The sequence below is a fragment of the Peromyscus leucopus genome, chromosome 7 (genome assembly GCF_004664715.2).
Source record: "Peromyscus leucopus breed LL Stock chromosome 7, UCI_PerLeu_2.1, whole genome shotgun sequence".
Taxonomy (NCBI): Eukaryota; Metazoa; Chordata; class Mammalia; order Rodentia; family Cricetidae; genus Peromyscus; species Peromyscus leucopus.
The window spans coordinates 17,268,468-17,283,685 of NC_051069.1; the positions used below are offsets into that span (position 1 = coordinate 17,268,468).

The 15,218-nt window shown below is 38.7% G+C and overlaps 1 protein-coding gene across 2 annotated transcripts in view; it reads left to right on the forward strand.

Moving 5' to 3' along the window:
- The window catches only part of Scaper (S-phase cyclin A associated protein in the ER), a 359,173-nt gene that overhangs the window by 121,503 nt on the left and 222,452 nt on the right, over positions 1 to 15,218 (forward strand). For both annotated transcript variants that reach the window (XM_028865018.2, XM_028865019.2), the window contains exon 21: positions 14,345 to 14,481. In XM_028865018.2, coding sequence (XP_028720851.1) covers positions 14,345 to 14,481 — 137 coding nt within the window. The remainder of the gene's footprint in view (positions 1 to 14,344; positions 14,482 to 15,218) is intronic.

The window sequence follows — 15,218 nt, forward strand, 5'->3', positions numbered from 1 at the left end:
TGAAGTTTCTGGTTCTAATTGTAGGTTTATCAATTTCTTTGACAGTTTAATCAACTTTTGTTTCATGTATTATAAACTTGTGTGGTTAGATATTTATATAAATACCAAAAACTAGTATGTCTTCTTGATTGACTCCTTTATTAGTGTAAATTAGTGTGGATAATTTATCCCCTTTATCCTTGGTCATATATTTTGCTGTGAAAAATCTCCCTTGCCTCGTATTAATATAACCATTCCCTAATTTACTTTTTACCTTTGTATCTTATATTTGCATGTACATTATTTAAGGAGAACATTTGTTCTATTGCTGCTGATGTGAAGCTGCTGGCTTCCCCACAGCCTTGTCATCATGACTGGATACGACTAGAGATGGAGCAATACTATCTCTGATCATTACCTCCCCTCTGATTTTGAATCTCCAGGGTGATACTTTTTCTGATATGTAGTATCATTGTTACTCTGTTATTGAAATGATTTCTGAGGGTGGTGCTAACAATAATCCAAGTTGCTAGATCTGAGCATTCTGAGAAAACCCTCTTTACTTCTTTGTAAGACTTGAATCATTACAATTAAACAGTTTCTCACTGCAGAACTGAGCTTAGACCCCAGCAGTCTCCACATGGTGACCTAGTGATGAGGTTGTTGAACTCTGAGCCTCTCTCTGAGTCATCTGTTAAGCCTCAGATTAGATCAGAAAGAATGTCAGGATCTGCACAGGAAGCCCTTGCCTCATTCATCATCTTCACCTACTAGAAAACTGATGGAGAATTTGTAATTGTCACTGAGTGGCAGGGGGACAGATGGTGGACTATAATCCTTATCAGGGGATGGCTTTTTCTCTTTTACTTGGTGTCTGTTTCACTGTATTTCATTAGCTTCATTTTTCTCATCTGTCACTTTAAACAATATAATACATAGATTGTAATTGATAAAACCTCTACTGTAGTCTACATCTGAAATAAGGGACCTTAACAGAGTTGAGCCTTTTGTATAATTAAAATGCCCCCTCTAGTTTAAACTTGTCAGTGTCATATATATTTAATTTCATTTTTCAAAGAATGCTGTCACTAAGGGCACCATTTGACAGAGGATACTGCATTTCACACTTTTTCAAATTTACTGTTTGACAAATTTATAAACCATAAATATAATGAAACTCTTAAACCTTGTTATTTCTTTATGTATTTTTAAGAATTTGCTTGTACACTGTGTTAGGCTCTCACCAGAGAACAATGGCAAGTGGTGTCATGTGAAGCCACCTCTGGTATATATTATAATTTCTTTAATCTCCCAACACTCTCAACACCCCAGTTTAGTGTGAGTTATTAACTTCTCTGTGTAGTGACTTCATTTTGGATACTGTTAGGTTGGTACCTAGGAATAAGTTTATTTGTACAGACAACAAAAAGCCATCAGTAATTGTGATTCAACTTTAAAGCGTTTCTCCAAACTGTTTGTTGCAGACCAGATTAGTTTATAAGGAATGAGGTCAATCAAAAGAAGAGTTTGTTATTGATCTTTTTAAATTCTAGCTAAAATTCTGATATCCAGAGAATTGTTCTTCTTTAACAGAAGCAGCTAGCCCAAGTTCTTGACACATAGTAGGTGTTGAGTTAAATGTTAGTTATTTGAGCTAAAGCTTACATATGTATTATTTGCAATGTCCTGTATCTGTGAACACAGTTTGATATATTGACCTGTCTAAAAATGCCATGTTTCAAATGGATGTTATTTTCTCTGCCCTCTCTTCCTGTTTTCCTACTGACTCTCTTCCTCCTCTTCCCTTTCTGCACACCATCATCTCTTTCCTCCTTCCCTTATCATTTTTACCTCTAACTTTTCAAATTGCTTTTGCTTTGTCATCCTGAGAACACAATAAATGCAGGTTCCAATTCCTTTGCCTTCCATTCCTTACTTTGGATAAGAAGACAATGAGGGAGTATTGCAAAAGTACCCTAAAAATCTGATTTTTTTGGGGGGGGGGCAAATTTAAGAGTGGAATATCTAATCTTAGTAATGTAAATAAAAACATTTTATTCTTGAATAAAGAAATATTGAATTTTAGATTCCAAACTTGTTTTGGAAGTTACAGGATGAAGATGAGAGAATTTTTTTTTTTCTTTTTCGAGACAGGGTTTCTCTGTATAGTTTTGCGCCTTTCCTGGAACTCGCTTTGTAGACCAGGCTGACTTTGAACTCACAAAGATCCTCCTGCCTCTGCCTCCCGAGTATTGGGATTAAAGGCGTGTGCCACCACTGCCTGACTGAAAGAAAAATATTTTAAAGGTAAAACATAATATTAATTTCCTGCCTGTGCAGATTAGGATCGAGCACCACCCTCATATTGAACTTGAACCTTGGATCTAGAGAACTTAATTGAAGCATTACATTAGATTCATTTCATTTTTAGAAGAAGACTTTAGGTTTCCAAAAATAAAAATACATTATTGTAGTGATTTTGTTTTCTTTTTCTTTCTTTCTTCCTTTTTTTTTTTTTTTCAGCTGTCCTGGAACTCATTATGTAGGCCAGGCTAGCCTTTAACTCAGAGACACCCCTCTACCTCCTCTACCTCCCTGGTGTATTAAATGTGTGGGCCTCTATGCCAGGCTAAGAAAAGGTGACCTTTTTTCAAAGCAGACATTTAAATAATTTTAAAGGATCTCTAACAATTAGCATTCTCAAAAATTCAGTTTGGTATTTTAAGATGTTAAGGATGTGAAATGGATCATTTATTTTGATGTTCCATATTTTAGGAAATGTGTTTACTTGAAAAGACTTACTATTGACAGTTCAAAGTTCTGTATTTTATCATTTATATTTTCATACTTACTTTGTTTTAGAACATTATTTTCCACAGATCATGACTTTTGTTTATATAGCTCAGTTTTTGTGTCTATTTTTTTTTGTAAAATAAGGAACATGGAGCCATTAAGAGGAGTCTGACAAAATATCAGAATCGTAAACTGTAGGATCAGTTATTTCATTTAATACAGTAAATTATGCTAGAGAGGCTATTGTCTTATATGCAGAAAAAGGTAATTAAAAGATTAATAAGGTACAATCTTTGACAAGATGTCTGTATAGGTATTAGTGTCTTTATATACACCATTTGTACTTCATGTTATAGCAATATTTAGTTAAGACTTGAGTTGTGACTTAAAAACTAGACTTAATGTATGTGTATAGAATTAGCTATCATTAGTTAGCTTTTGCACTTTTCAGATTGATATTTAAAACATTAGGAAGGGAATTCCAGATTTATCATTTGATCTCTTCAGTTTACTTTTTAAAAAAAGATTTATTTATTTATTTATTTATTATTATGTATACAGCGTTCTGCCTACATGTATCCCTGCAGGCCAGAAGAGGGTACTAGATCTCATTATAGATGGTGTGAGCCACCATGTTGTTTCTGGGAATTGAGCTCAGGACCTTTGGAAGAGTAGCCAGTGCTCTAAACCTCTGAGTCATTTCTCCAGCCAGCCTCTTCAGTTTACTACCTAAGTAAGTGCATGCAGGAGACATCCCTGTACTGAGTTGCGAATTTGATGGAGAGCTCTATACTTGGCTTCTTTCTACTTATCATAAACAGGAGTAGAAAAGAGTGCCTCCTATTAGTGCTTACTTAGAGTCAACAATACGAAATGTGTTGTGGATAATTTTTGAGGACTGGACTTCCATAAGGCTAAGATTTGCATTTAAAAAATTCTGTTAGGAAAGAAGGAGATCTAGAGCTGCTTTAGGATGAGAGCTGGTTCTCAATGCTACAGATTGTGACTGTATCTTACTTGTGCCCATGCTACAATAATTAGAATTCTGAGTAGCTATAGAAGGTGTTTCTTACTTGGCAATACTTAGTCTTCCCTGGAGGAAATCATCCTGCAGTAACTGTAACCCTGTGTAAATTTACTTTCTTTGAAAAGCCTGCTTTTCTTCGCATTTCTTTAATTAATTTTAATCATTATAAATATACTAATATGTATTAATAGAAAATGATCAAAGTAGAAAAAAAGTAATGCCTACTGTTAACATTTTGATCTGCTTATAGTCATCATTTATAGCACTACTCAGGTGTACTGGATTCTGAACCTAGACTAGGGAGAGCAAAGCTGCAGCCTGTCAGCTAGTGGGTGGGTGCTCAGAGGAGCCTCCTCTCAGTGCTCGGCCTTGGGATTAAGTGAAAGCCATTTGAACCTTACCAAACCAGCCACTGTAAGCAGTTTTTTCACACAGTTATTAGTGTGCAGGTTCTGTGGCGCTCTGTAGTTAGCAGTTACCTTTTGCCATGATACACGAGAGTCAGTCAAGAAAGGTGATTGGATCAGTGTACACTTCTCACTTCTCTTAGTAAAGCACCTCGTTATTTTTATGACTGGTTATTGTGAATTTACAACAAACACAATAGTAGATGGGAAAGTTTGATGAGCCTCTGTGTCCTCATTGCCAGCCTTCCCGTGACAAATTCAAGATGATGTCTGACTCAGTTACATTTATGTCCAGTGAATCTGTTTTTGAAGTCTGTTGCAGAGATTTTTAAATAATGGCTCCTTTTAGGGGTACAATTCTGAGTATAGAAACCTAGGGCCTTGCTCAGGGCTAAGTACATATACTAACAGAGCCACGTCCCAAGCCCAATCAGTGGCAATTACTTTTTTTAATGGCTTTCCATGTTAAAATTTTAATTACATTTACTTATTGTGATTGAGTGTGTGTGTGTGTGTGTGTGTGTGTGTGTGTGTGTGTGTGTGTGTCTGTTAGGGCATGTACATAAGGACCAGAGGGCAACTTGGAGGAGTTTGTTCTCTCCTCCCACCATAAGGGTCCTGGGTAACTAACTCCAGGTCATCATGCTCAGAGTCAGGTTCCTTCTACTGGCTGAGTCTCCTCACTATGCCTTCAGACATTTTCTTTAGTAGATTCCTTGGAAAGTGCATATGAGAATACGTTTTTGAGGTTTTTAAATACTGATAGTAGCTCATTTGTGTTCCTTTTACTTGGAAGTTAGTTTTACCTTTCATCAGTTCTGTTTTTGAGATTAATGAACACGCTCATTGTTTTGTGGCATAAAATGTTGTTGTCTAAAAGGCTGATGGTCATCTTTCTTCTCTGAAAAGATACTTGATTTTTTGTTTGTTTGTTTGTCTCCTCCTCTAAATGGCAGTTTTCTTTTTCTTTGGAGCCAGAAAGTTTTAGAGGTTACATCTTGGTATTGTCCACTAAGGTTTTTTTTTTTTTTTAATTTTTGGAGATAAGGTTTTACTTTGTAGCTAAAACTGGCCTGGAAGCCACTATTTAGGCAACCTCAAACTCTTGGCATTGCTCCAGCTTCAGCCTCCCCAGTGCTGTGATTATAGGTATGACCTCCTAGTTGGTCTTTACGATTTTTGTTTGTTTCTTTAGGATTGCATTGTTTTTAGTGTCTGTCCTGGAAACTTCGGCATGTCTACTGTTTTGTTTTTGTTTTTTCATTAGGTAAGTTTTATAAAGCTGTTGAGAAGGAGCTGTGACTCAGCATAGCTGTTGCTATGTGTCGGGAAATACACTGGCTTGCTTTCTCCAGTTTCCTGGTTGTTTCCCTGTTCTTCTCTCACCTAGGCTGCTGATTGTTGTTGTCAGAGTGATGCACGAAGGCCTGCCCCTTGTGGGAAGCCATGGTGGCTGAGTTTTGAGACCATGTAGGGCCTGTCCTCCAAACTGACCTTCATAATGCAGGCACCATTCACTCACCTGCAGGTGAGGTAATCAGCCTTCTTCTTCCCAGATACTGTCCTCAGGCGATCTGTTGCGCTCGTCACTTGGCAGCTTCATTTCTTTGGAGAGACCAGGCCTCCTATGGATGTGATGGTGTTTGTCCTCACCTGCTTTTATCTGAGACTTATGGGCATTCCTTGTTACTTTGTTTGTTGTAAATTTTTTTGGTGGGTTTTGTTTTCTTAGTGAATTTTTCTATTTTTATAAGGTGAGTCAGATAATCTAAAATTCTCATATTGTCAGCATTTTCTCAGAATCCTACTTGATAAGGATTTCTAATAACTAAGACTTCCTCAGAAATATACTGTGATTTTCATGAACTGATCTTTGGAGGTTGAAGTCTTTTATACACTTTCAAGTTCCTGAGCCCTGTCAGTCCTCACTTGTTATATAGTTCCTTCCCACTTTGATTTAAAACAACTGTTTTATGTAAGGGTATTGTCTATTTTAGAAGTATGATTCTTTGGGGGGGGGTTCTTACTCTTTCCCAGTATACTCACAGTATAGCCCAGGATGACCTCATTCATGTCAGCCCTCCTATCAGCCTTCTAAGTACTGCTATTACAGGTGTGCATTACCACACCTGCCTAAAAGGTAAGGTTCTTGGTAGTTCTGTGTAGTTAGACTTTCTCTGTCCCGCCAGCCAACTCCCAAATCATGACACAGAGACATTGTTCATTATGAAAGCTTGGCCAATAGCTTAGGCTTATTTCTAACTAGCTCTTGTAATTTAAATTAACCCATTTTTATTAATCTATGTGTTGTCCTGAGGCTGGTTTACCTCGTCTACATACTCTCTATCCTGCATTCTTACTCCCTCCATGTCTCCTTGTGCCTCCTGGTGTCTTCACCCTTCTTCTTCCCAGCATCCTCTTTGCCCTGAAAATCCTGCCTAACTATTGGCCATTCAGCTTTTTATTAGACCAGTCATAGTGACCATCTTTATATAGTATAATCAAATATATTGCAACAGTTCTAGTTGGGGTCTAATTCTTTTTGTAGAATGTCTTTCATTAGGTATAGGACCCTTAAGGATCTCTGATAGATATGTGAATGGCATTTATGTGCACCTGAAAATAATATAATTGGGCCTTTTACAAAATTGAAGATGTCATTTGGGGCATTCCTCTTCTGTAGTGTAGGAATAGAAATGACATGCAGTGTAGCCTGTACGAGCAGTATAGGGAGAAGGGGTGTGAAACATTGAAAATAGCTTGTCTTGTGCAGCTCTTTCATACTGCCACAGCCTCTGCAAGTTCATGTGCACAGCAGTCCTGTGTTTCTGGAAAACACTGTCTCCTTGGAGTCAACCGTTCTCTCTGGCTCTTACAGTCTTCCCACCAACCCTTCCACATAGATCTCCAAGCCCTGAGGGGGAGGGCTTTGATGAAGACATCCCATTTAGACTGACAGCTCCAGAGCCTCTCACCCTCTGTCATGTCCAGTTGTGGCTCTGTGTCTTAATTCCCATCTGCTGCAAGAAGAAGCACCTTTCTCTGAGTGGATCGAGAGAGGCACTGATCTATGGTATATCAGTATGTCACTGCTATGTTATTCTAGCAGAAAAACAAAGTTCAAGCCAGACTGTGTCCCAGTGTTAATCCTGGGATTCATCAGAGAAAAACCAGTTCCACAAATTTGAGCCAAATTTGAAGCAATCATTAATTAAATACTGACCAGGATGTACTTTGTTTGGTCAGGATCACTCCCTGAAATTCCCAGGTGAGTGGCCCCAAGACTCATGTTGTAGGGCTTTTTAAGGACAAACCTGTATGGCCACCATATTTTTCCCATGTGTTGCTGTTATTTTCCAAGAATACAACTCCTAGCATTCCAGGAAGTTACCTGGTCCTTGGGCATGTGGGCCTTACAGGTTAAGTCTTAGAAGCACTGAAGGGGGAGTGGACAGGGAGACCCACCCCTAACCAAGCTGTTTGCAATTGATACCTGTTGGCAAGGGACAGTTGGTTTTCTCCAGTAGAGTGTCATTGGGTATATCAACCACACTCCAGGGCAGGCCCTGTGCCCAGTAGGTGGCTAACACAAAATGGCTTCAATTTGTGTGTGTGTGTGTGTGTGTGTGTGTGTGTGTGTGTGTGTGTGAGTGTGTGTGAGAGAGAGAGAGAGGGGGGGGCGGGATTTAGTTTTGTCTTGGCATTTTTTCATTAGTATTTTGCTGGTTTGTTTTGGTTTTTGTTTTTGTGGAGTTTTTTGTTGTTTTTTTCTTTGTTTTGTTTTTTTGAAAGAGAGACCAAAAGTTGGGTGGATAGGGAGGTGGGAAGGATCTGGGAGGAGTTAGGGGAGAGGAAGATATTATCAAAATATTGTATGAAAAAATTATTTTAAAAATGCATGGAGCCGGACAGTAGTGGTACATGGCTTTAATCCTAGCACTTGGGAGGCAGAGCCAGGTGGGTCTCTATGAGTTCGAGGCCAGCCTGGTCTACAGAGCGAGATACAGGACAGTCACCAAAACTACACTGAGAAACCCTGTCTTGAAAAACAAAAAACAAACAAACAAACAAAAACCAAAAAAAAAAATGCATGGAAAACCAAAATAAGCAAATTATCACCATCATCATCATCAAACCAAAACTGGTGGAAGGTTGCAAGCTTTTCCCCTAAAGTCGAGATTGTTAGATCGGAATTGATGGAGGTGATATGGAAATGAAGGAAAGCAAAGCAGAATTGTTCCTTTAATCAGAACAACTTAAGGGCCAATCTCTGAGGATAGGAGACTGGGCAAGTGGGTTTTATCGAAAGAAGGCCTTTAGGATAGAAGATTGTATCTGCAGGTCAGTTCCCTCCAGCCTCAAAGTGGTGGATCAAGTGGAGGTTGGTTTATTGGTCTTCTCTGAAGCCTCCTAGATCCTCACAAACTGCACAAAGGTTATCTATCAAGTCAACTTTCCTGTTTGTAGTTTCTCAGCCCACCTGAGGCTTTTTCATCAGTAACCCTTCAAGATAAAGATGTCCATTTTCTGCTCAACACTATTAAAAATTTAACTAGGAAAATTAAACAAGAAAAGGTCTGAATCAGGAACTAGGTGTGGTGGCACATGCCTGTAAGTACATCACCAGGAAGACCATGAATGAACTTAAGGCCACCCTAGGCTCCATAGTTAGTTCCAGAGATGGATTGATTTTTTTGATTGCACTTATATATCTACATGTATACTTACCACTTAAATCATTGCTTTTCATTAGTGCCAAAGTGTAAAGGCATTCTGTGTGACAGGCAAAGCTATCAAGTCATTCCATCTACTTGTGAAAAAGTGCCTGTGAGTCTTCCTTTTTCCTCCTTCTTCCTCCTCCTCCCCCGCTTTTTTGATGCTATGAGAAGAAGAATATGAGCATATTTCCACAGGTGAAACTCATTCCCAAAGCTCTAACAGAGACAACCGAGAGTATCGGCTCTACAGTCAACATCTGGTTTTAAATTTGGTCCTTCTTACTCAGTCAAGGTTTTGACTGTTCTTTTATTACTTGAAATAGAGAAAATAAAATCATATCCCTTCTAATTGTGTCATAATTTTAGTCTAAGGACTAAATGAGTGATTTTTGTGTGAAGCGCTTTGTTAAATGTATATTGTGTAATAACCTGTTGTAGAATATTATTTTAAGGTGTGTTACTTTTGTTTGTGTTGCATTTGTTTAACTCTGTGACACTGTGTTACTGTGCCTGTGTAAAATACCTGATGGTCTAATAAAGAACTGACCAATAGCAAAGCAGGAGAAAGGATAGGTAGGGCTGGCAGGCAGAGAGAATACATAGAAGGAGAACTATGGGAGGGAAGAAGTAGCCAGAGAAGGAGGAGGACTCCAGGGCCAGCTACCCAGCTACACAGCAAGCCACAGAGTAAGAGTAAAATTTACAGAAGTTAGAGAACGGGAAAAGGCCCAGAGGCAAAAAGTAGTCAGAATAAGTTAAGGAAAGCTGGCAAGAAACAAGCCAGGTTAAGGCGAGGCACTCATAACTAAGAATAAGCCTCCTATGTGATTTATTTGGGAGCTGGATGGTAGGCCCCCCCAAAAGATAAAAATTACGCAACAACAAAAACTTTTATGATAAGTGTTACTGTTTTCATTTGCTCATTTAACACATTAGTAAGTGTGTGCCATATTCCAGGCATAATTCTAAACAGAAATTTTTGTTTTATTGGGGACTACACATCAATATGTGCTGTTATGCAAGAAAATAAACAGATTAAGGAGATAACAAACCATAGAGGTTATTGCTAAAGGTTCTTTAATTTAGTTGAGAACATGAACATTCCTGGTGAAAGAATACCATTGACTAAGGAGCAGCATGCAGAGTTCTGAGACAGTAATGTTTCGGATGAGTTTGAGGAAGAGGACCACCACACTGGAAACAAGACAGTGTGATGGCTGTGGTGAGAGTGATGTCAGGCCTTTGTGAGCTATGGCATGAAAAGTACATTTTACCCTTGTGTGATAAAAAACAAGTATGTGTGTGATGTGCACGCACATAGGTGTGAGCGCAGTTACCTGTGCATGTGGAGGTCAGAGTCAACTTCAGTTACCTTTCTCTATTGCTCTACACCTTGGTTTTTTGTGTTTTTTGTTTGGTTGTTTGACAGTCTCTCAATAAAACTAGAGCTCATTGTTTTCACCTGGACTGTCTAGACAGGGGATGCTGGCACCTACCCATCCCTGTCCCGGTGCTGGAGCTATAGCCCCCTGCTGCCATGCCGATGCTTTGCTTTTACATTGGTGCTGACTGCTGACTCAGGTCCTCATGTTTGCACAGCAAGCTTTGCCACGGAGCTTTCTCTCTAGTCCCTAAGGTTTAAATTTTCTTTATTTTACTCACCTTTGTGTATATGTGTGTTTGCAACTAGCCAGGGAGATATATATATATATATAATATTGGTATACTTATATTTGCATATATTTATATATTTATTGATAATTTATAATATATTGATATATTAGCTCTATATCAATATATACTTAACACATATTTGATATATATTAAATACATTTATATTAAATATATTTAAACATATGAAATTTTATTTTCTAAAAAGAGTACAAAGTGAATTCTTTCCTCCTCAAACTGGGGAAAAGATATACTTAAAGATCACATGTACATCATTTCCCCCTTCCCATCCTCCCTCCTATGTTCTATCTCTCCAGGTTTTCCCATGTTCTCACAGTGTCTCCCTCAAATTGATGGCTCCCTTTTCTTTGATTATTGTTACTCATATATAGATATAGGTGTATATATTATATAAATATAATCTTAGTTTTTTTGTTATTTATGTGTTTATGATTTCAGAACTGACCACTTTGTACTGGATAACCAATTAAGGGTAGTCACCCCTAGGAGAGGCTAATTCTTCCTCTCTCCTCAATCTTTTGTTCTTTTTTTTTTTTTATAATTTATTTAACTTTATGTGCATTGGTGTAAAGGCATCAGATCCCCTGGAACTGGAGTTACAGACAGTTGTGAGCTGCCATGTGGTTGCTGGGAATTGAACCCAGGTCTTCTGGAAGAGCAGCCAGTGCTCTTAACCACTGAGCCATCTCTCCAGCCCAATCTTTGGTTCTTTTATTTAAGGGTAGGATGAGGTTTTCCCCTGTCACATTATCATGCCTCCTGATACTGTTCTTGTTTAGACACCCCTATTGTTGAAGTATTGGATGAAGCTGCTCTGTCATTTCTAGGAGACACAATCCCCCAGGAAATTTCCTGGTCCTGTGACTTTTATAGTCTTTCTGCCCCCTCTTCCCTGATGTTCCTGGAGCCTTAGGCAGAAGAGTTGTGTTGTAGATGTATCCATTGGGCTGCATTGTATCCAATTGTGGCTTTCTATACTGGTCTCCATTTGCTGTAAAGAGAAGCTTCTTTGGTGAGGAGTGAGAGTTACACTTAACTATGAATGTAAGGATTTGTTTTAGAATTTTGTTGGGAATTATGCTAGTCTAGTAAAGTAGCAGTAGTAGGCTCTCTTCTGAGAGCCATGGGTAGTTGCCTAGGTTTCTAGTACCAGACATGATTTTTCTCCTGTTGAGTCTTGTTTCCAATTTGATAGTAGTTGGTTATCATCAAGATATGAGTACCACTACTGTACCTTTTTGGCTGTCTTGCCATGCTGTTCAGAGTTGTCACAGCTGGATAGAAATGTTGATGTCATCCCACCTTTGACATCCCCTAGTACTCTCTGCTACTGTGGAAGCTCAGTTGCACAAGTGTGCAGGTGTCTGTGCAGGTGTTCCTCTGTGTGGAACCAGAGGACACCCTCTGCACAGCAAGGAAGCTGTGCTTCCTCACTTGCCATCCACCTGACCTTTGGAGGAGGCCACTAACTGACTTGGATTTTGCTGAGTAGATTAGGCTGGCTGACCAGAGAACTGCAGGGATCCTTTTGTCTTGATTTCCCTAGTAGGGGTGCAGGTTGAGGCTGGGGGAACATAAGCATGCCCAACACTCCATGTTTTTTGTTTGTTTGTTTTTGTTTTATTAAGCTTGTATCTCAAGGACTGAATTCCGATCTCAGGGTTATTTGACGAGCACTTTACTGATTGAAGTATCAACCTATATTTGAGAAAGTTTTGATAAGAGTAATTAAAATTTATTAATATTTTATGTTTTAAAAAATATCTTTAATAATATTTTATATATATATGTGTATATATATATATATATATATATATATATATATATAGAGAGAGAGAGAGAGAGAGAGAGAGAGAGAGAGAGAGAGGAGGGGCTGGATAGATAGCTCAGTGAGGAAGAACTCTTGAAGCTTAAGCCTGAGGACCTGGGTTCAGATCCTGACACTCACATAAAAAGCTGAGCATGGCCACACATGTCTGTAACCCTTGAGCAAGTTGGAGGCTGTGGGGACATGGTGCAGAATCAGGATCACTAGAGCTTGCTTGCTAGCCATCCTCTGATCTCTATGCATACACACCTGCACACAAAAGTGCATATACACATACAACATGAACACAGGAAAAGTTGGACAAGTCCAAATAGAAACTGAGTTGTAGGGCATTTCAGCCTACATGTTTTATGGATGTGTTATTTTGGATTAGGAAGATGATGTAATGTCAAGAAGCCTTGTGATGAAAGAGTTTTGGGGAAGAGGAAGTAGTCTATAGGGCAAAGGCTGGAAGAGACAACAGAGAGTTAGCCTTGATGTTCGTTCCCTAACAAGGACAGTTTGCAGATTGATTATGGTTGGTAAAGCTTTTGCTGGACTCATGAGTTCAAGTAAAAACAGAGTTAAAGAAATAAAGACAGAGAGGCTATACTTCCAACACATTCTGCTGCCATACGGTAGTAGCCTAGGGGGGAAAGAAAAAGAATCTTTTAGATGATTGAAATGGAAAGTATTTAAGTGACTTAAGTAGAAAGAAAAATTAAAGTGTGAAGAATCAGAGCAATAGAGATATAAATTGGGGAGAAGGAATAATATTTAGTGTACATTTAGTGTAAATAGTAATATGTAATATACTTAACCCTAACTGGAGCATGAGTGTGCCTATAGAATAGTGGGAAAAAGACAAAGTCTATAGGCACAAAGAGTGGCTGGTAAATTGGTCATGGGAGTATATGCGACTTCTCTTCTAAATAATGCTGCTTTGCTTAAACATGGTCTGCAACTGAGAGATAAGTGGGGGTGGGGGAGATGACAGTATTTGAGATTTGAAGAGTGGGTCTAAAACCATTTCTAGGAAGATGAGCATGTGGATAAGATAATAATGTATGTGTGCTCAACTGCCTGGCATTGGTACTTGAGGTACAGTGTCCTAAAAAGTGAAAGTAGTGGGCACAGTTTCTCCTATAAATACATCAGTCTTCTGCAGCTACAGACACAGAACAGGTGGAGAGCTAGACGTGGAGTTGGAGCTTTGTCGTGTAGGTAGGAATGAAGAAAGAGGCAGAGGAACTGAGTACACGGAATGGAGTAGTTACAGTGAGAAGGCACATCTAAGGTGATGAGAAAGGAAACAAATCAATCTATGTGTTCCAGCCAAACCCAAACTGTGTCCAGTGCTATGTTCCACTTCCCCTCTGGCATGTGCTCACTGAGATGACCTACCTTTCTTCTTCCTCCCCTTTCCCTACTCTTGTCTAGTTGCAGACACACAAATCCAGCATCTGCTCAGCCCCTATTCACCATGGAAGGCACAGCAAACACTGCTGCCTGCTTGCTGTCTTCCTCTTTCCTCTTGGTGAACGCTGTCCTGTCTTCCCCTTAGGCTCCTACAGCACATTAAATAACTAACTGAACACTTATATGGTGCTCTAAGTGTGTGTGTGTGTGTGTGTGTGTGTGTGTGTGTGTGTACTTGTAAGAGTGTGTGTTTTACCTTTCCCTTTGCACTTGTATGTCCATGTATTCTTAGCGTATAGTACAATTGATATTCACCAGACATTTGATGAGTCATTGAAAAGCTCAAGAAAAACAGTGTTTTTCAAAGCAATTGGAAAAGCCATTATTGTCTAGGGATTTCTTTTAGTTTCTTTTATATCATCTACCCCGTTTACTATTCTGTAGTGATCTTGTATTATTTTAAAATATCATCACATCATCAATTTTGTTGATTATTCTGTAGGAACATCTGTCTTTGAAGAAGTATGTTGTTGACATCGTTATTGAAAGTGCAGCTCCACCAGAGCCTGTGAAAGATGGAGAAGAACGGCAGAAGAATAAGAAAAAAGCTAAAAAGATAAAGGCACGGATGAATTCCAGGTAACATAAATGTCCTTAAATACAAAACAAAAGCTTTTAGGGATGGGTCATTTAACTTAATGGAAGAAAAACATTTAAACTTGTTTGCTTCAAAAAGCTTTGGAAATAACACCGATGAACCTAATTTATAGCCACTTTCTTTGATTGAGAAAGAAAACTGAGTATTGATCCAAAGCCCTGGCTTTCACCTGCTAAAGGGCTCTTCTTATAATTAGATGCCAAGGCCATGCCAAACTGGTGTCTCTTCCAGCATACAATAGTACATTTGAATATTTGTAAACCAAGCCTATTTTTCTTTCCAACTATTGATTTTTAAATGAAGTATCAAAGAAAATCAATAGCAATCAACAAATAGAAGTCAGCTGGCTGTGGTGTCAAAGCCTGTGACGGGGTTTAATTAATTTGGTTGCCTGTCACAGGAGAAAAAGTTAAAGAAATATCTTGAAATGGAAAGTGAGTTACCGGACCTGTAGTTTATCATCAGCCACCAAAGTGACATTTGAGACCAGACAGCTGTGTAGTACATTACCTCACAAGCTTTAAGTGTCACTTGGTGACTGATAGGTCTTGTTGGAGGACACAAATACATTTCTTTCTTAGTTGATACCTGTAGAATTTGGGAGAAAACATTCCAGACCTTACCTTTTATCATGAGTGTCTCAAAAGATGGAGACACTTAGCCCATCAAATTATTTAGAAAAATGTGGAACAAGAATAATGCTGAGTAATGAAGTTGT